This window comes from Phyllostomus discolor, chromosome 7, assembly GCF_004126475.2.
Source record: "Phyllostomus discolor isolate MPI-MPIP mPhyDis1 chromosome 7, mPhyDis1.pri.v3, whole genome shotgun sequence".
Lineage (NCBI taxonomy): Eukaryota > Metazoa > Chordata > Mammalia > Chiroptera > Phyllostomidae > Phyllostomus > Phyllostomus discolor.
The window spans coordinates 134,240,499-134,260,423 of record NC_040909.2 but is presented as its reverse complement, the minus strand read 5'-3'; the positions used below and the strand labels follow the sequence as shown (position 1 = coordinate 134,260,423).

The window sequence follows — 19,925 nt, the reverse complement described above, 5'->3', positions numbered from 1 at the left end:
GTCGGAGATCAAAGCCACGGCCGGTCCACAGACGCACGCTCGAGGCCGAGGCTCCCTTAGGGGCCCAGATGCCACCCGCAGCGGCTCTCCTGTCCACACTCGTTTTTTCCAGGGGCCGGTTCTGAGACGACCCGCTCCCCACGCCGCCTGCCGCACGCCAGGGGTGCTTCTCCTGCTTGCTTTACCAACCGTGGCAGCTAGGAAGGACCCAGGAGCACTGGCACCTCTCCCCACTGCCTCGAGCATCCTTGATGGTGCGGGCACAGTGCTGGGCCCGGTGCTGGGCCCGGGGCCACCAGACAGCTGCTCCTCAGCTTCACGGTCATGCCGCTGACAGTCACAGAAACTCAAAACTATGGCCTGACCTGGAGTAACGGCTCCAGGGAAAAGCCGGGGTGGCAGGGGGCGCGAGGGGTCTAGCAGGAAGGAAAGCCTGCCCTCCGGGAGGAGACCCTGAGGTGGGAGGAATGGAGGTGGGAGGAATGAGAGAGGGAAGGGCCCGACGGGTCCTGGGCCGAGGGCACAAGCCCTGAGGATGCAGGGACCAACCAGTGGAGATGGAAGTGCCTGTTGCTCTGCTCCGGAAGCAGTCCACAGGGGGGCTGCCCACAGATGGGGCTGTTTGTCCCGATTTCCACCTCGAAGGCTGTTTCCAAACCCTCCTTTCCCAGACTAACCCAGGCCCACGTGCGGAAGGACGCGGCCACACTCAGGCTGGAAAAGTCAGCCTCCGGCTCGGGGCAGAGTGGCTGGGGAGCCGCACAACCCGTGTACATTAGGCCCCCTCCCTGGCAGGGCGCCTCTCTGGGGCCTGTCCCACACTCTGTATTTGCAACTTCACATTCTTTTTCTCAGAGAGGACATCCAAATTTACATACGCTTCATGCCCCACCAAGTCTGGACCCACCTCTTGTTAGAACTCAGGGCTTCTGCCTTCAAGCCCAACACACACACACACACTCACACACACACACACTCACTCATACACACTCATCAGCGCTGCCTCTGATTTCTGGGGTGGAGTCTGAGCTACACACCCAGAAGGACCCCTTTTGTTAATTCGGCAATGCAGAACGTGAGGGGGGTCTCCCCACAGGCTCAGGGAGGGACCCCTTTCCATGACCACTGCCCCCGTGAATCACTTTTGGTTTCCATCGCCCACCCGGCGACGGTTCCCTCTCTGCAACTCAGTTTCCCCAAGTGACTCACTCATGTGTCGGCTGATAAACAAATCCTATGTCGAAAAGGCCTCATTCCCCTTTCTTACTCGTCCCAGTCCTTAAGCTCTCCTTTGACTTGGCCGGCCTGCCTGGGGGAGACTGGGTCATAGAAAGTGGCCTGTAGGGGCCACCGAGGCTGCCGTGCCCGAGTGCTGGGCTCTCCAGGTGTTGCTGGGTGAACGGGGCAGGGAAGGGCCCCTCTTCCCATCACTTGTGTACTCTTCAGAAGGGTCTAGAACATGGGCTCCATCAGAGCAGGGAGCCCTGTGTCCATCATGCGTGGCCGAGGGGAGGCGCTCAGTGAATAATGGTCAATGAATGAACAAATGTCACCCAAAATTCTGAGCTCGGCTGCCCAGCCAACGATGGGGGGACAGCAAACAATTACTGTACTTGATGGTTTGTAAGGTGCCCCAGTGTCACCCTGAATCCAATGCACCGGAATTAGAGCAAATCACTAAGGCTGCGAGACGAGCCCTTGGCTCGAGGACGAGAAACTGATCCCTATCTTATCGCCGCTTCTCTCCTGCACGGCGAGCTGTGCTCGTGTCTGGGAAGGCGGGCACTTTCCTTCTCAGAACCTCACCAGAGTTACTTTCGATATACAGTAACTTTCAATGATGAAAAGCACTGAAGTTTTCTCTCACCCCCGCCCCTGAAGTCTCTGTTAAATAGATCCCCAACGTGGTGCCTTAGGTTCTAGGAGGAAGAGGTGCTTCATTGAGATTCAGAGTCAGTTTCCAGGGTCTGATGGGCCCTCGGAGCTCAGGTAGCCTGACCTCCAACACCCATGATGTTATCCGTGTGAGGCCCTCGAGGCCCACAGGGGGCACCCAGGGCAGTGACACTAAGAAGGGGTGTTTTCAGAGCCCCTTGTTGTTGACAAGGTGGCACCACACATGTCCATCTCATCTCATAAGGACCCTGGAGTGGGGTGTCATCAGCCCCGCTTCAAGGCTGAGAGACCGGGTCTGGTGGGCCTTGGGGGACTTGACCGAGGTCGCACGAGTCAGTAGACACGGGGGTGGACCCTGAGGCAGGTCTTGTGCCTGCAGCCCACGGACCGCTGGGTCCCTCTGCTCAGATGAGACCACCAGGGCCGAGGCAGGCCTGACCCACAGGGACCCCGCAGGCGCCCCCATCCCAGAAGAGAGGAGGGCCTACTGTACAAACTGCCGTCTCAGAATAAGTCGGTCGTCTCTAGCTGCAAAGTTCCCAGGAGGGACTCGTCTTTGCAGCCGCCCCTCCCAGGACCCCCCTTTGAGCTCCTTGTGAAAAAGAATACCGATTGTCCCTGTGTCCCCAGGACTGGACAGCGACTACCTGGCCGTGCTGAGTGACTACCCGTCTCCTGACATCAGCCCCCCAATATTCCGCCGCGGAGAGAAACTGCGCGTGATTTCTGAGTGAGTCGGCTTCCACAGACTTGTACAATACTCTCCAGGAGGATGAACTCCATTTGCAGGGAGGGGATGGGCAGGTTTCAGCTGTAGCTGTCCAATCCCACACGGGCCCTGCCCTAGTGCGAGGGGAGGCATTTGGCCCATGCAGAGGTCCCTATGGCTTTATCCCCCTCAACGCTGCCAGCGTCCTGAAGCCGTCAGTGGCTCCCCACTGCCAACTGGGTGACAACTGAAATCGATCCTTCGTGATCCAAACTCTGCCTCTCACATCAGCCGCATCCCCCACTGCGCATGGGGTGCTGGTGTCAGTCACCAGTGCAGACCGGGGAAGAAGGACCCGGGGGTCTGAGAAAGTGCTCCTGGTAAACGAACAGCATTGCCTTCCGTCCCGCTGTCTCTCCCTGAATCGAAATACGCTGCAGAGCAAACCGGGGTTCGAATCCCCTTCTATTTAAGTCTACTTGGACACGGGCATGTGAAACTGTCTTGATCACAGGGTATGAATCAGTACAAGCACACACTTATTTCTTAAAAGCCTCCAGTTGTGGGACATCAGCTGGAAGCATCTGCTGCTGGTCTCTGGGGGCTGTCGCCAGCACGTGGGAAGATTTCCTACTTAGTGTGGAATGGGGGTGGGGTGTACTTAAAAACTAAATCTTCCTATGGAGAAATCTTGGGCAACTTGGCCAATGATAGATCTTTAAAAAGTAACGTTCCAATGCACCCCAGGTTCAACCTGGTTATTCTGTGTATTCATTCATTCATTCATTCATTCATGTTGCTACTTAGCTGTGACGGTTTCCTGCCTGTTCTCGTTCTTGCAGCGAAGGGGGCTGGTGGAAAGCCATCTCCCTCAGCACTGGCCGGGAGAGTTACATTCCTGGGATATGCGTGGCCAGAGTTTACCACGGGTGAGTACAGGTCTCAAGGGCCATCAATACAGCGTGGTATTTGTGCTAATGACTCGTGCGTGTACACAGAGGGATCCCAGCCTGCTGGAGGGGAAAGGAAGGCATTGGTTTGAGAAAGTCATTTCTATCTCAGTACGGTTCATGGGGAAGGGTGCCGTCTTGGGCCAGCCCCTCCCACTGTCTAAAACTCAGTGGCCCCTTCAGTAGGACCAAGGGGGGTAGGCCTTTCAGCTCTAACTTGGCGTTCCTGGCGCATGGCAGTTAGCACCCAGGAAAAACAGGGATGCAGTCGGTCCAATGGCCCAGTCAGCCTGCCCCGGCTCCAGTCCCGCCTCCATCCCTCACTGGCTGTGACGGTAGGCAGGACGTGCAAGATGGTGCATCAGCTTCCTTTCCTTGCCCGTCTGCTAGCGATCACAGCACAGAATTATAGAAACAGCAATACAGAGCGGTGTGACCGAAGCGTAGGGTCGTTAGGAAGAGGAGATGGGGTAATAGTGCACGGACAATTCTTGGAACAACGCCTGGCACCGGAGTAAGCACTCGGCACCCATCCGCCACGTTCTTATCAAATCATATGCAACGGACACTGAGCACCAGAAACGCTACGTATCCAACTTGACAAACGGAGAATCGAGCAGAAAAGGAGAGACTTAAAAAAAAAATCAGGCATGGAGGATGAGGAACCACGCACACCGCTTTGCCCTGCGGTTGTGTGGGGGAGGCCTCGCCGCCTGGAGGGTGGCTGTGGAGGCCAGCACCCCCGGGCTGGGGTGTGTGTGGCTCTGCCCCCTGACTTCCACACAAGAGTTTTGGAAAAGTTACATGACCTCCCGAGCCACCGTCTCCACATCTGTCAAGCTACCAAGGTCAGACGTTGGCCATGACGTGCACACCAGGGAGGGAGGAAGGAAGGAAGGAAATGAAGAAGGAAAGAAGGAAGAAGAAGGAAAGAAGGAAGGACTGTTTGTATTTGGAGGGCCCAGAAGTAACTGGATTCGGAGAAGGACCCGCACGCCACACGCGGCTCTGCAGGGGCAGAAGGCCGAACACCGCGCAGCGCGTGATTCAGCGCACCTGCGTGTGGCGTTCCTGGTTTGGGTTACGACTGCCACAGCCTTTCCCATGCTCAGGAGGACGAGGGTGAGCAGAAACGGGGCAGCAGCTGCCCCCAGAGTTGTGTTCTACAAGAGAGGCGAGTCACGTGACTCTCCTCGACCCTCGGTGTCACCGATCCATTCATTTGTTGAGCCAACCTGCCTCAACACCTTCACACTGAGGCTGAGGTGCTGAGTGCGGCCAGGACCGGGGGCTGGCGAGGAAGCCAGACGACTGAGATGTAGTCACGATGGCATGGAGCTTCCAGTCTAGTCGATGCACTAAATGTCCCTAAAACATTGCACAGGCAGAGAGGCAGTGCAGTCCACTGGTTATGAAATGGGATGTCCCAGAAAAACACGTTCCGGTTCCAGCTCTAGCGGGTGCTGACACAGAGGAACTTGGACAAAGCCATCGCTCTGACCCTCAGTAACCTCATCAGCGAGAGAGAGATGATAATACACTTGGCTTACTGCATGGATAAGAGGGTTAGTTTCCAAGTGCTGAACACGGTACATGGCCCATGCTTCCTAGGCGCACGTGCCTACTGTGACTGTCTTCATTTTTGTTAGTGGGATTTCATGTCAGGACTTGAAAGGATGAATGTCACCTCAACTAAAATAGTTGGACTAAACCATTCTGCAGAACTAAGGAGCAGTTAAGCTATTTGGCCTATTGACAACAGAAGCCCAGTACATAGATGAACAGGACCCGGTGTCAGGTCTGTGCGTCCTCACACACGCGGTGCTTCGGCGGCACCCAGCCGGCCCCGTCGGTGGCCAGCTTGAGTGCCATGGGGGATGTGAGAGGCTGAGAAACAGCAGAGTATTAATGTTTACCACATTAATTCTGATCCTCCGATTAAAAGCCAGGGTCTGTTCACCGAAACACAGCAAGCAGTTAGAAAAAGAAAAAAAGGATGTACAAATGGTCTGAGTGCACCGCCGCCAGCTGCTAACAAAGCATTTCCTCCCACACGGAGGCCCGGCCAGGCCTGCTCTGCAGCGTGAGCGAGGGCGCGTCCGCTGGGAACACGGACTGCCTGGTGCACGGAGCTCTGCCCCCGACACACACCCGCAGCGCCGGCCCTCCTGCGGCGGGGGCGCGCTCCACGGGCACGCCGGGTCCCGCTCTACGGCGGCTTTTAAGTGAAAAAAGCAAGAAACACACGTGACCGCACACAGCAATGAGAACTGTATTTAAAATAGGTTGGGGAAAAAAAAGGCAAGGAGGAAACACAACGAATGTCAGATGGTGCTTGTTATGTTGATGAAATGAGGCACCACCATTTCTTTCTTTCTTTCTTTCTTGTGTCCATTTATTCATTCACAAATGTATACCAAGCTCGATGACCTGGACATAAAAATGGAACCCCAATGCACAGCCAGAGCCCCTGCCCTCATGGGGCAGTGAGGAAGGGGCTGGGTAGCTAGACTGGAAGGGAGAGAGACACCCGGGGAACTACCAAACAGGCACCTTATCGAGTTTTAGAATGCTCACGGATTACCTAGTACAGAGCAGGCCCAGTCCAGGTGGCATCTGAGAAAGGAGATAAGAAAGCTGTTTTTTGTTTTGTGTCTCTTTTTTTTAGAGAGAGGGGAAGGGAGGGAGAGAAACAGCCATGTATGGTTGCCTCTCGTGCATCCCCTACTGGGGACCTAGCTTGCAACCCAGGCCTGTGCCCTGACTGGGAATCAAACGGGCGACCCTGCGGTTTGCAGGCCGGCACTCAGTCCACTGAGCCACACCAGCCGGGGCAGAAAGGCTGTTTGATGCATCTCTGTGTCCTCATTACTCAGTGCAATACCTGACATGCAGTAGGTACTAAGGAGTTTGATTTGAAAGATTAGAAGTATGAATGAATGAACTAGTGAAGAGTCCATCGCCCTCGACTTTTCAATCCCAACAGTTTCACATGAACTGGCCCTCTGTCTTGATTTCCGAACCCTCCTGTCTTTTGTGGGGAGGGTTTGCCCCGCGCACTCATGGCCGTCTTCCTACTCCCCAGCTGGCTGTTCGAGGGGCTGGGCAGAGACAAGGCCGAGGAGCTGCTGCAGCTGCCTGACACGAAGATCGGCTCCTTCATGATCAGAGAGAGTGAGACCAAGAAAGGTGAGTGCCCCCACCACAGCTTCTCGTGCTTGGGTCGGACAGGCAGGCTGGGCTCGCTCATCCAATGGCTCATCGCCCCTCCTCCCGTGGGGCACGCAGATCAAACCCATGCGGTGGGCTACTGGCAGACCGCACACCGCCAGGGAGGCCACCATCAAAGCGGGGGGACTGGACCCAGGTACTGGGGACCTGGACCCCTTTCGGGCCCTGCCGACTCCTCCCATCAACTGAGAAGAAAAGCAGATGCCCGTGTAGGTGGCACCTGGGCAGAGGGTGTGGCTGTGGACTAGGCCTGGCCTGGGCTCTCAGGCTCTGGGACTGGGGCGGCTCACGGACTTCCCTGAGCTCAGTTTTCTTATCTGTGAAATGGGAAGAAAACCCCTCCCTTGGAAGGCGGTGGAGCGACTCAGGTGTAATCTATTTGTGCCGGCCGTGCTACACAGGAGACCCCAGTACCAGTTCCCTCTGTGCCCAACAGGGAAATCAGATATCTTCGAGAATCGGAACAAGCAGATACAGACTCTCGTGTACTCACCCTGGTCTTTATCACTGTAATTTCCTTACATCCTACACACGAAGTGATTCAGCACAAATGTCAGGGCGGGGCTTTGCCGTGCTCAGAGCAAGGGTCCCTAATTCTAGTTTCGGCTGCATGAATTATGGAGAAGTCACCTCCTCCCTCTAAGCCTAGGTTCCCTCGTCCATCACGAGGGATTAAAAAGAGGGGAGTGCCCAGCACGGTGTCGGGGGCGTAGTAGATGCACTTAAGCAGATGCAGGGCACTTAGCAGCCTGGGCTTTCCAAGCCCCAGTAAGACTAATAATAACTACTTACATACAGAAGATATTTTCCAGTTCTGGGCCTGCCTCTTGCACGCTCGCTATCAAAGAAGAGGAAATGCTGTATCTGAGAGGATTTTTCCAGCACCGATTAAGCACCAGAGCTGCTGGGTGCCGGGACCCTTCACCGAAATGAGCAGCAGCCTCACTTTGGGGAAGCAGGGACCGCAGACACGTAATAAAATCCGATTGCAGCTTTCCCCTCAAAAACCTTACGTGCTGGAGGAGAGCAAGGCCAAAGCCAAGGCGAGCTTCCTGTGCACATCCCAGGGTCCCCAAGCAGCGCACCCGGACCCAGAGCCTCCAGGCTGGCGTGGCCGGGGCAGGGAGAGCCCAGCCTGCGGGACCTGAATTGATCTAAAAATAAAGGTGTCGGCGGGCAGAGCTGCAGCTGGGCTGGGGCCGGGCGGGGTGGCGGGCTCCGCTCGCTTGGGTATGCAAAGTTCTCATGAGTTTCCACCTGCCCCCTTCGGGCCGCCGGCCGTACTTCAGGTCCCTGTCGACACCACCGGAAAACACATGTGGGGGCGGCTCAGAGGGCAGGCCTGGGCCGAGCTACAGACGCCCCTCGGGTCCTAGTCCGGAGGACTAGTCGGGGCAAGGGCCCCCCCCAGGTCTGTCGTTCCCGAGCCGCATGCTTCTGGCCACGTCCCCCAGGGGCTCTGAGCCTCAGCCTCCCCATCTGTAAAGTAGGTGGGGAGAGCTCCTCCCCAGGTCTGTCTGAGAACTCACGGAGATGTTGCTCCGAGACAGCAGAGCCCAGGCCAGCACAAGCAGCAAAGACTTGGTAACATCTAGAACTCTTCCCTCTCTCCATCTTGTGACCCTCTCACCCCTGGACGCCCCCGCCCCAGAATACAGCGCAGGAAGGCTCCTAAACATGCCCTCAGTCAACCTTCCCACGCGGGCCAGTCACGGCCGGGAGAGGCGCGTGCCGGCCCAGGGCTCTGTTCTCACTAACCCACGCTGGGTCACGACTCAGATGGCGCTTATGGAGAGAGAAGGAGCTTTACACATTTCTTAGGGAGACCTGGGAAAACGTCTCAACTGCCACTTCTTCCAAATTTCTGAGAACACCAAGCCTAAGTCAGAGGGAGCTGGGACGAGAAAACAGGGGCACCACTACGAGGCCCTCTCAGAGGGGTGGTGGCACTGGGGGGCCAGGGATGAGACGGCAGCACGGACGACTTAGAGAGTGTGCTCGGGAAGAACCCTAGGTCGACCCCAGACAGAGCCTGCCCCGCAGCAACCCTGCAACCCTAACCATGTAATCCGGCCAAAGGACCCGGAAAAGGGCGTGGAAGCACCCCACGTGGTAACCTCACAAGGCAAAGACCAGGCCTATGCGCCTGAAAACCTGTCCTGCAATACGGTCCACGCCACGTGGCTGCTGACGTGTCACGTGGCCTCTAAAGCGTGAGCCGTGCCTGCGCAGACGGGGTTCTCGTGGCTGCCGCTCTGCAGAGGGCGGGCCTGCACACGATTATTGTGTCCTGAGGCCCAGAAAGCCTCTCTGCCTCGGTGGCGGTGGGCTCCTTAGCCAGTTGCCCTCGGGGGGTTCACGTGGAAGCCACTGACTCGTCCTCTGTGTCCTGCAGGTTTCTACTCCCTGTCCGTGAGACATCGGCAGGTAAAGCATTACCGAATCTTCCGCCTGCCCAACAACTGGTACTACATTTCGCCCAGGCTCACCTTCCAGTGCCTGGAGGACCTGGTGAACCACTATTCCGGTAAGCAGCGCTCCTCCCACAGGACCGGTCCGTGGGGCCTCTTTGCTAACTGTCCTGGGGCGCCCTCCACCCAGGGGGCTCCTGGGTCACGTGTACGTGCCGGGGGATGCACGCTGCTCCCTGCCCCTGCTGCCTGCTCCGCGTGCTCCTCTCCTGTTCACTCAGGCTGTACGCTTCAGGCTAACCCAGGCTGCCTGCAAATGCCGCCCGAGTGAGTGACACACAGCTGATGTCGTGCTCGCCCTCCCCGGCCTGTGAATGAAAGCGGCCAGGGCGCCCCAGTGCTCACAGCCACAGACAGCTGGGGCTTCCTGCAGCGGGCCTCGCACTGGCAGGCCCCTGGGGATCTGCTCTGAGATGCGGCTCGTTTCCCCTTTTCTGCAAGTCAGAGTCCTCCTCCGCCTTCAAGGGTGAAGGGTCTCTGCTCCAGCAGATGCCAGGGTTCTTAGAACTCCGCTCGCTCTGCCTGGAGGCCCCGTGGGCTGTGCTCTGGCCTGTGTTTCCCAGCGAGCTCCTCGAGACCAAGGGCTGTGCTTCATTCACTCACGTGCCCTTCCTGGGCCCAGTGGAGGGGTCGGAATGTCCCACGCGGACCAGGGCAGGGCTACCTGCCGAGACGGCAGAAGCAAAGCGAGGACCCGGACAGCGGAGAAGGGCGGGTGTGGAGGTGGATGAGGAAATCTGAGTCAGGCCGAAAGGCCCGAATGCTGGGGCGGGAGCCGGACTTTTCCCTGATGGAAAATGGGGAGATAGGGAAAAGCTGGCTGAGTTCCTAAACCTGGGTCCGGAACCTCTGTGTTCGTATCCCGGGCCTCCTGGGCAACCTTGGGCTGGTTGGTCAGCTCTGCGCCTCCTTTTCTTCTCTGTGTCATGGGGACACCAACTGTCCCGACCTCGGGGCACCGCACGACTCAAGAGTTAGCACGTGCCAAGTGCCGGGGCTCCCACTGCCCCTCAGCCGGGGCGGCCCCTGCCCCCTGCTTCCCTGAGTATTGGACAGAGAGGAAGAGAGGAAGGTGCCTTCACTTTGTTAGTGTCTCCCCGCTCACGGGTTCAGAAGGTCCGGCCTCACACGCCAGGGATCTTCAGGGCATGGGGTCTTTCGAGGAGAAAGGAAGAGGCCACAGGGCCCGGGGTTATTGCCCGGGGCCTGTGAAAAGTGCGGGTCACGAACGAGGTGTAGCCACATGGGGAATGCAGGCCGAGCTCAGATGGGGGCTCTGGGGGGCCCTAGAAAAAACCTTCCACCTCCCCTGGACGCAGCTCCCCACTCTCAGAAGATGGACGCAAGAAGCCCTCAGTTGAAGTGATTGCCGGGCACGATTATTCGTGTACTGCGGGCGTCACAGCCTGGCATGCCGCGGGCGCGATGTAAACGATAACAAGTATTATCTCTGTGATACCCGAAAACCCGGCAGCTTGGCTAAAAATGAAAGAGGAAGGGAGTCCTGGAAACAGTCAGCTCTTACTGATTATGAGTAAAGATTGGTTGTGGTATTTGGCTTTTAATAACAACCATATGAGCGGCGTGCAGACCAGGAGTTTTGCATAGGCAAAAGCAAACACGGAAAGGACGCCACCCCAGCGAAGCTCGCACACACAGGGTGGTCCACGCGGCTTCCAGGCCAGGGTCACCTACGCACGGTGCACAGCACGGGGCGGGGCCTTCCAGGACTACCCGCCAGCCGCCGCATCAGCTAACAGCCTGCAGCCACCCGTTCACCCCTGCGAGCAACTGAAAAAGAACTGAAACCCTAAAATGCTTCCTGTGCCCCTCAGGACCCCGGCGTGGGGAAACAACATGGGCAACTTCACCTCCCACCAGAATCTTCCTCAAGGCACAGAGCCAGAGCAGCTGTGCATGAAAGGGCTGCTTTTACTCAGTACCCCGGCGCCCTGGGGCAAATGACGTAACATCTCGAAGCCTCAGTCTCTTCAACTATAAAATGGGGATGAAAACACCTCTCACGGGGCTGTTGCTAGGGCCCCCCCAAACATCGTGCACGCGAAGCATCTAGTATCCAAAGTGCCCCGTGCACGGTGGTGACGGACAGAACAGAGAGGGTGGGACGTGCGTGCCATTAAAACAGGGCCACAGAAATGCAGGCGTGGGAGAAGGGGGCCCTGGAATGCGGAGCTGGAGCTGAAAGGTGTGAGAGGAATGAGTGTTCTAGAGAGTTCCGCAGGCGGGGAGAACAGGCGAGCCCCGTGTCCGGGCCCCGGAGGCCGCACAGGGGTTCTCTCCCCCACTGTGGAGGCAGTGGGCTGCTTCGGGAAGAGCTGCCTGGTTCTGAGTCCGTGCAACAGTTCGGGTCCCACCTCTGTGCCCTTGGGCAGGTGACTTGACCCCAGGGTCCGCAGTCTGGCAGTCGCCGTCCTGACTGCTCAACGACGTGGGCCTCGCAGAGCTGATGCAAGAGGGGCCAGCGCAGCACCGGGCTCGGGCAGGTGCTCACAAGCACCGGCTCCTTTCCTCCTTTCCTCTCTGCCGAGCTTTCTTTCTCACCGGAAGGACCGGCCTTCCTGGGGCAGGACCGGGTCAGGGTCCCCCGCCTGGGCTGTGCAATGCCGCCGCCGCTCTCTTCAGCCTTCCTGTCTCACCTAGTGCGCCCCCCCCCCCCCCGCAACCTGGGAGGCCATCTGATTCCCAGCCCATGGCCGGCGGTTAGTTCAGACCCACACTCACTTAAGCCCCCTCTGACCTCAGGGTCCAGTCCCACAGTCTGTGGGACAGTGTGGGCAGGCGCTCGGGTTGCTGGTGAAAGGCAGGCCGGACGCTGGAACAAGGCGTTACCGACCGACAGCCGCCCTCTGACAGCCGGGGCTGGCTCGCTCGCCACCACTGCCCGTCATTCTGTGGCGAGGTCACCGCTGGCCTCGCCCCGTGAGTGAGACGGGAGGTGGAGACACCCACTGCTGTAACGTGCTTCCTAAAGCCTGGAGATGGGTTCGCTGGAGCCAGGGTGCTGTGTCCCGCCAGAGGCCAGCAGCCCCCGGCACCCGTGGCCGGCCACTCCACTGCCTTGTGACCTGAGAGCGGCGGGGTGGCAGCCGGAAGAAGCCCACTCGGAATCTGCCCCCTTTATCGGAATGTCTGAGCACAGCCAGAATCCACCTTTCCTGCCATGACACGGGCTGGGAGAAGGCTTCCGAGAGAGACGGAGGCTCCATCCTAACGTTCCTGGGAAGGGGGGGACCCTGGAAGCCGAGACGCGTTACACTAGCTGAGGGAAGGAAGAAACGGACTTAATTTTCATGCTCGTTGTGCACGAGTACCTCGGGGAAAGAAGAGAGGGTTTTGTTCACTTCTCACGTCGTCCCCTTTCTCTCTTTCGCTTTCAATCTTTGTTTTTCCCCTCCTCTTCTGCGCCTCGTGTCTTCTTGGATCTGTCTTTACTTCCTCCTCCCCTTCCTCTCTCTCTTGCTTTCCTCTTCCCTCCCTCCTTTCCTCCCTCCTCTCTCTTCCTTCCCTGTCTTCTTTCACTGTTTCTTTCACCTTCCTTTCTTCCTGCACACGTGCCCAGCCCACCGTGCTGTACGGAATGCTGATCTGTGTGCTCTGGGAAAGCCAGTGTTGCACACGGGCCCCCCACCCCCCGCACTGCCCCGCACACAAGAGCTTCACCCACGTGGATGGGGCTCTGACATTTCAGCGAGGGTCCCTCGGCCCCCCCCACCCCCCCACGCCGGCCGCGGCACCTCGGCGTCACTGACCAGCGGTCTGTTTCCCCCCTCAGAGGTGGCCGACGGCCTCTGCTGCGTGCTGACCACGCCCTGCCTGACTCAGAGCACGGCTACCCCCGCGGTGAGAGCCGCCGACTCGCCCGTCACCTTGCGCCAGAAGACCCTGGACTGGAAGAGGGTGTCCAGGTGCGGTGTCTGTGTGTGTGTGTGTGTGTGTGTGTGTGTGTCCTCCATAAACACACGAGCCTGCCACATGGAAACCGGGGCCAGTTACAGCCGTCCCTGCTGAAACGTGACGGAGGGCATGCTGAGCGGCCCCTCCGTCTCCCAGGGGACAGGCCCCTGGAGTCCCCCCATCCCCTGGGAGGCAGAGCAACCTCGGGCCTCACGCAGCAGGTGGCACGACCCTAGCCACTCCGTGCCAGGGCCCCCCGCCCCCCAGTTCTGCAAGCATTTCCCGAGTCCCCATCCAGGGTGAGCAGGGTGTCTTCTAGCTGAAAGATACCATCATTGTTTTTCTAATTGTTAGGATCCCAGAAAGTAATGCACACATAAATCTCATCTAGATTTAGTACTATTTTAAGCTCACTGAGAAAGTTGAAGCATACCAGCAAAATCCTGAGGTGGCATCATTTTTTTTTAAAGGCAAAAACATCTTCCACTCCTTCGTTTTCTTTGAGTGTCAGCGTTCGCATGTTAGGGACCTGCGTGGCTGTGGGCTGGTGGGTTGTCTGACTAACTGAGTTCGATCTCGATGTCCCACTGGCACATGCAAAGAAAACTAGAGGTCAGAACTGCCTGAGAAATGAACAAAACTGCTCCTCCTTATAAAAAAAATAATTCACTAAAATTCGCAGTCAGACCTTTTAGCCATCTAAGGACACGGTGGTTCAGAGAGGTGAAGGGGTTTACCCAAGGTCACAAGCCACACAGGTAGGAAGCAGAGTTAGAATGGTAAGCTAGTGGAATACTAACCAGGCTCTTTTTCCTTCTTCTTCTTCTCCTCCTCACCCTCCGGCCCTCCATCCCTCTACGTCCCTCTCTTCCTCCCTTTCCTCTGCCCCGCCCCGTCCCCCCGCTCGCAGGCTTCAGGACGACCCCGAGGGGGCAGGGAACCCCCTCGGCGTGGACGAGTCCCTCTTCAGCTACGGCCTCCGGGAAAGCATCGCCTCCTACCTGTCCCTGACCAGCGAGGACAGCGCCCCCCTGGACCGCAAGAAGAAGAGCATCTCCCTGATGTACAGCGGGAGCAAGAGGAAGAGCTCCTTCTTCTCGTCGCCGCCCTACTTCGAGGACTAGCCGGGGGGCCGCCGCCATGCCGCGTGCCCAGAAGGGACAGAGGTTCGGACTCGCACCTGGGCTCCCACCGAAAGGCTCACTTCCCTGGCCCCCGGGGAGCCTCGCGTCTCCCAGGAGCCAAGAGAAGCTGCGGGAGACTCCCACTCCCACCTTCTCCGTCCACATGAAGACCTGGGGGACCCTCTCTGGCGTCTGACCGGTCCTGGGACGTCACAGAACGTTGACTTGCGATGCCTGGACGCAGCCGTGTTTCGGGAGAGTCCTGCTTGTGTGCTGTATGTGTGCGCCCGTGGTGCTTGTGGGAAAGACAGGCACCCTCTCACCGGAAAGCGCACCAGGGCCATCCTCCGACCGACTGTCCGGATGGCCACACTTCGCGCTCACAGAGAAAACCTCTGAATGAGAAGCGTCTGAGAAGAAGATGAGCCCAGCGCTGTGTCCTGGCCCAGCGTCTGGGTTTGCAAATTGGTTTTGCGCCTGGAACTCTCTCAGCCAATCCACAGACAGACCTTTGGTGTGCATCTTCTCTCTCTTTAAGGGGACTCGGTGACACTAAACATTCACCTTCTTCATCAGCCCTGAACCAGGAGATCCCTTTGCCCTGCTGGTCCCAAAGCCACAGATACAGAAGTCAGACGGCCTCCCTGCCTCCGCTGGGGGCAAGGCAAGCAGGAGAGGGGGTGGCTGCTGGCTGGGGGGCGCAACGCGGGTCCTGGAATTGTGCAAGCTTGTACCACGTCCCAGCTACGGCTTTGCGGCCCAGAGAGAACTCAGGGGCACGCGGAGGTTCACACCTAAATTAATGCATCGGCGGTTCACTCACGACTGCCTGAAGAGGCACTGCATCACGTCCTGTGTGCGGTGTCGGGCCGAGAAACCAGAAAACAAGAGAGGGAAGGATGAGTGAGCCCCGGGTCCCAGCAGAGGCAGCCACGGCGTGGACTAACAAATACTGTGCACGTGGGGTGGGAACACAGAAACCAGCTCCTGGCTTCCGGGGGGACAGCGGTTAGATGGGGGTGACCCAGGGGCTCACGTTTCAGCCAGACCTTCAGAGACTGGAAGTCTCGGCCAGACTGGAGGTCAGAATGGTTGGATTTAAAATATATATATAGGAACTGGTAAGTTCTAAAGAATTCAGCCCATCCGGTACTTGAGTCTAAGGGTCTGGCACCCACATGAATACAAGCGCGGAGCTCCAGGGAAGGAGGGGCCGGAGGGGCTGCGCGCTCTCTGTGTCACTGAAGAGCTGGCGGAGAGGCGCAGTCCAGCGGCCCTGGAGGAGACGCTGCGTCTCCAGGCGCCCCCGGGCCCCGCCAGCAGGGAGGCTGCAGGGGCAGCCGCGACTCGTTCCCCTCTCTGCAGGCGGGCTCGGGGGAAGGGCGGGCACACGTGGTGCCTCTCGCTGCCCCAGAGAAGCCCGTCTGCCTGCCACGCGCATTCCACAGCTCTGAAGTCACTGCACTCGCGGTGTGTGTGTGTGTGTGCGCGTTCACATGAGCTTGCGTGTCGTCAGATTCCGGAGTGTTTGTAGACGGAGACGTGTGTGGTTTCCGCCCCAGTCCCCGAAGGCTGCTTCCAAGGGGCCGGCCAGCGTACGGGAAGTGGACGCGACACTGCGGCGGACGCTGACGTTACCTACTACTGCACACGGCAGGGTGACCCCGCGCACCCCAGGTGTCCGTGCAGCGTCTCCCGGGCTGTTTTCCGTTGCGGCTCCTGCGGGCGGAGCGTGTGGGGAGGACTGGGAGGGGTTTCTAGGTGGGAAGCATTAAGTTTTGCTAAATCATGTATTTATTCCTGATTAAAATAAACCTAACGCGTATTTAACCCCTGGAGCGTATGGAGAGCTTCCTGGGCGGGCTGGGTGCGTGGCTGATCTGGCAGCTTCTGAGGGTCTCAGATTCCCAGAGACTCCGGCAACTGGGAAGGGGATAAAACACGAAACAGCTGGGGAAACCTCGCCCACTGGTATCCCAGCTCCTCCTTGAGGTGCCGCCTTGAGCAAGCCAGGTGTTACAACTTACCACACCTGAAGGGGGACGGAAAAACTCGGTGGTGGTTATATGAGACTTCTGTCTCGCCTGGACACCTCCCTGCATCCCTTGTGATACCCTGGAAGGAAGAACTGCCTTCCCCAAATGTCTCTGGATGCCTATTAAGCACCAGACACCGCTCTGGGTGCTGGGGCTGCCGCCATGACCAGCGGACGAGGTCCCTGCTCTCCCAGAGCGTGATGTCGTAAACAAACAAGGAAACTTCGCTATGCGGGAAGGGGCACCGGCTGCCAGACTGGCGAGTGACCCGTGGGGGCATCGCTTAATCTGCTGCTTAGGAAAAGCCCCACCCCGGGGGGGGGGGGGGCATTTGAACCGAGGCCCAAGAGATGGGAAGCAAAGAGCCAAGCCAAGACCAAGGAAGAGTACTGGGGGCGGTGGGGTTGGCGAGGTGACTTCTGAAGGCGGGGTGCCGGGGCTGAGGGAGGGGTGAGGGGCTCTCCGGAGGGAGGTGGGCAGGTCCAGCAGGGCCTGGACTGGATGGGAAGGGGCATAGGGTCTGTTCTGGGAGAAACGGGAACCCCCTGGAAGGGTCGAAGCAGGGGAGTGACATCATCTCGGTTCTATGCCTCACAGAGCACCCTGGCTGCTGGGTAGAGAATGGATTTTCAGAATTCCCACGTTCCATTCTCTACCTGACACTCGGTTAAAATGAAAGGCTGCGGAGTTTGAAAATAAAGGGGTGGCGATGTTTCCCTGCAAAAATGAACAGAAGGGCCATCTGCTGAATGCTGAGGCACAGTGAGATTTAGGTGAAAATTTGTCTTCGCCCACGGGCGGGGAGAGACTGACAATAGGAACGCTACATGAAGGAGATACAGTGAGTGAACCTACGTTAATCTAACACAAGCTTCGAAATATGTTAAGCAACTATTACAGGGACAAACAGATAAATCAATCATTTTATTTGGGGGATTTTAACACAGCTTTCAGAAACAGATAGATTAAACAAAGGTTAAGTAAGGAGATGATTCCACTCACACTATATAACTTCCCTGCTGACCAAGAATACATTAGGCCACAGAGTAGTAAGTCCGAATAAATTTCAAGAGTCAACCTCCTCTAATTCATGCCCTATGGTAATAATGCAATAAAACTGGATATGAATTTGCAAAAGGATAGGTAAGAATGTTATGTCTCTAAAAGCTAAAAAAAAGAACAACAAAAAATAAAAATACCCCTAGGAAGACACAGAACTTGGCTTTCGGTTCTAACCCCTAATGCAGTTCCTTCTTTGCTGTGTGTTCTTTAGTAGGTCACTAAACCTCTCTGAGCCTTGGATTTCTCATCTCCAAATGACTGTTTAAAAAACACTGAGCGTGAATCAATGTGAGGAATCTCTGAGGTGATACGCTCCAGTTCTGTAAGGCCCCAAACACACTAAACAAATGAATAAAAGTTATTAGTTACCCTGGGAGTCTGTCCCACCTGCTAGTCCTACAGCTCTGGCCCCAGGACTTGCAGGACGATGCGGTTTTACAGAATCTATCACCAGCTTGCAGCCACCCCCCAAGCATCTGCTGGAAGAGAGCACTTGAAGAGCTGCTAATACGTGGAAGCGCTTTGGTTCCCTGGATTCCAGATCATTTCACATGCGTCGCAAAGACTGCTGGGAGCAGTTGTAAAAGCTTCTCCTAAATGACTGGAACAGATGGCGCGTTTATTTTTAAATACACTACCATTTGTTAAAACAGACTCGTTTTCGAAATTCCCCAAACACCTAAACGCTCCAGAATTTTCAAAAGGAAAAGTCTGCCTTCTGAGCCTACTAGAAGACAATGTCGGTGTCTCCTGGGTCCCGCCGAGTGTCTGGTTTCTGAGGGGGCCCTGGGGAAACACCTTCAGATCCACGCCAAGTCAGGAAGGTCTGCTTTCAGTCCCAGAAGCCGAGCGCTGGCTGGGCTCAGACCTCCTGCCCCGAAAATGGAGCCCCCTGCAGAGGGACCGACTGAAGAAAACTGGAATCAAAGGACAAAAAACACATTCGAGGGGAGGGAGGGAGGGAAAGGAACCAGCCCATGGGTCCCCCATTCATCTGCTCTCCCATCCCCTGCCCAGATGTTAATTATGCAAGTTACAGTAAGACAGCTGTGCTGGGTGCTTGGGGCCCCACGGAGAGCAAGGCACACGGGCCCGGTTCTCCTGGAGCTCACAGCCATGGGAGGGAGGCGGGCTCAGCGGTAGGAATAGCCGTGCACTGGTGGGAACCCACGAGGAACGCTGCTCAGAGAAGCACGGGCGGCACGGGCCGACACAGGGGGTCTGACTCTAAGCCGAAAAGCCTGGCAGGGCTGCCTGAAGGACAAGCAGGGCAGACAGAGAGGAAGACGGTGGACAGACGGTACCTCCCACAGAGGAAGGTGCCTGCACGGGGCAGGATGGGTCGCGGACTCCAGGGAACGAGAAGGACAGAGATGACGCGGCAGGCGGGAGGCACGCATGGCTCCGGGTCGGGGACGGCGCGGATGCTGCCCGAACAACACCACCCCTAGCCTCTCTGCCCGAGCACCGGCTTCGACCCAGGAGGGCTGGGCAGAGCCGCGGGGGTCTGCCCGCTGGTCTGTGCACGAGTCCCCACGGCCTCCCTCTCTCCCCGAGTCGTGTCATTTCACAGTCTCCTTGTCGCTCTCTCTGCCGGCAGCACGGCTCCCCCCACGCGCCCCCCACCCCGCTCTAAGAGGAGTCTCCCTGAAGGGAAGCAAGCTTCCCGCCTGCTTCCGAGGGTCACGGCGGCACGGTTCACGGAAGCCAAGAGGTAGGCACGACCCCAGTGTCCGTCGACAGAGAATCGAAGAACAGAACGTGTCTATACGTGCCACGGAGTATTACTCAGCCTTGAAGAGGAATGAGATTCTGATAATAAACCACGACGTGGCTCACGGACGAAGCTGCAGACATCTAGGGGAAATGAGCCGGGCACGGAAGGACACATCTTGTGTGATTCTGCTGGCGCCGGGCACCTGGACAGGCAAGTCCATGGCGACGGGAAGCAGGGCAGTGGTCCCCGGGGGCTGAGCAGAAGGGGGGAGGGGAGAGACGGTTTCCCGGGCACGGAGCTTCCGTCTGGGACGACAGAAGGTCTGGACATGACGAATGGTGCTGACCACACACCCGCGTAAATGGACTTCACGCCCCTGAACTGTACTCTTAAAAGGGGTTCAGACGGTAAACCGAACCAAACAACAAGCGAACAAGCAAAACCGTTTAATGACAATGGCGCCCGTGTGCTCGGGATGAACCCCAAGGGGGTCAGCACAGTCCAGCCGCTCTGTGCCCCCGCCCCTCCCCCCATGACTGCCCAGGGAGACGCGTCCTCCACAGCACTTCGGGGCGCTGCAGGTCTCAGCGAAGAGTCAGGTGGTCCCCGGGCACGGGACTCCGCCGGCACAGCCCTGCACTGTCCCCGGCTCCCACCCACACACCACGCCCCCCCGGGAGAAGCACTTCCCAGCACCCCCTCCTTCCCTGGGCATGGTTGGGGCTTCTCTCGGAGCCACGCCAGGCCCTCTCTCCTCCTGTCAGCTTCAAGTGCTTGCCCCTCAGCCCGCAGCTTCCTGACCACTGGGACGTGA

General features: G+C 57.7%; 2 protein-coding genes across 3 annotated transcripts in view; one reads left to right on the top strand and one right to left on the bottom strand.

Moving 5' to 3' along the window:
• SLA (Src like adaptor) overlaps positions 1–15,167 on the top strand; it is a 74,236-nt gene extending 59,069 nt beyond the window's left edge. For both annotated transcript variants that reach the window (XM_036031440.1, XM_028533894.2), the window contains 6 exons: positions 2,527–2,626; positions 3,448–3,534; positions 6,641–6,744; positions 9,182–9,313; positions 13,051–13,183; positions 14,083–15,167. In XM_036031440.1, the coding sequence (XP_035887333.1) occupies positions 2,527–2,626; positions 3,448–3,534; positions 6,641–6,744; positions 9,182–9,313; positions 13,051–13,183; positions 14,083–14,296 (770 nt within the window). In that variant the 3' untranslated portion in view covers positions 14,297–15,167. The remainder of the gene's footprint in view (positions 1–2,526; positions 2,627–3,447; positions 3,535–6,640; positions 6,745–9,181; positions 9,314–13,050; positions 13,184–14,082) is intronic.
• TG (thyroglobulin) overlaps positions 1–19,925 on the bottom strand; it is a 200,486-nt gene that overhangs the window by 66,854 nt on the left and 113,707 nt on the right. The gene's annotated exons all lie outside the window — the stretch shown is intronic.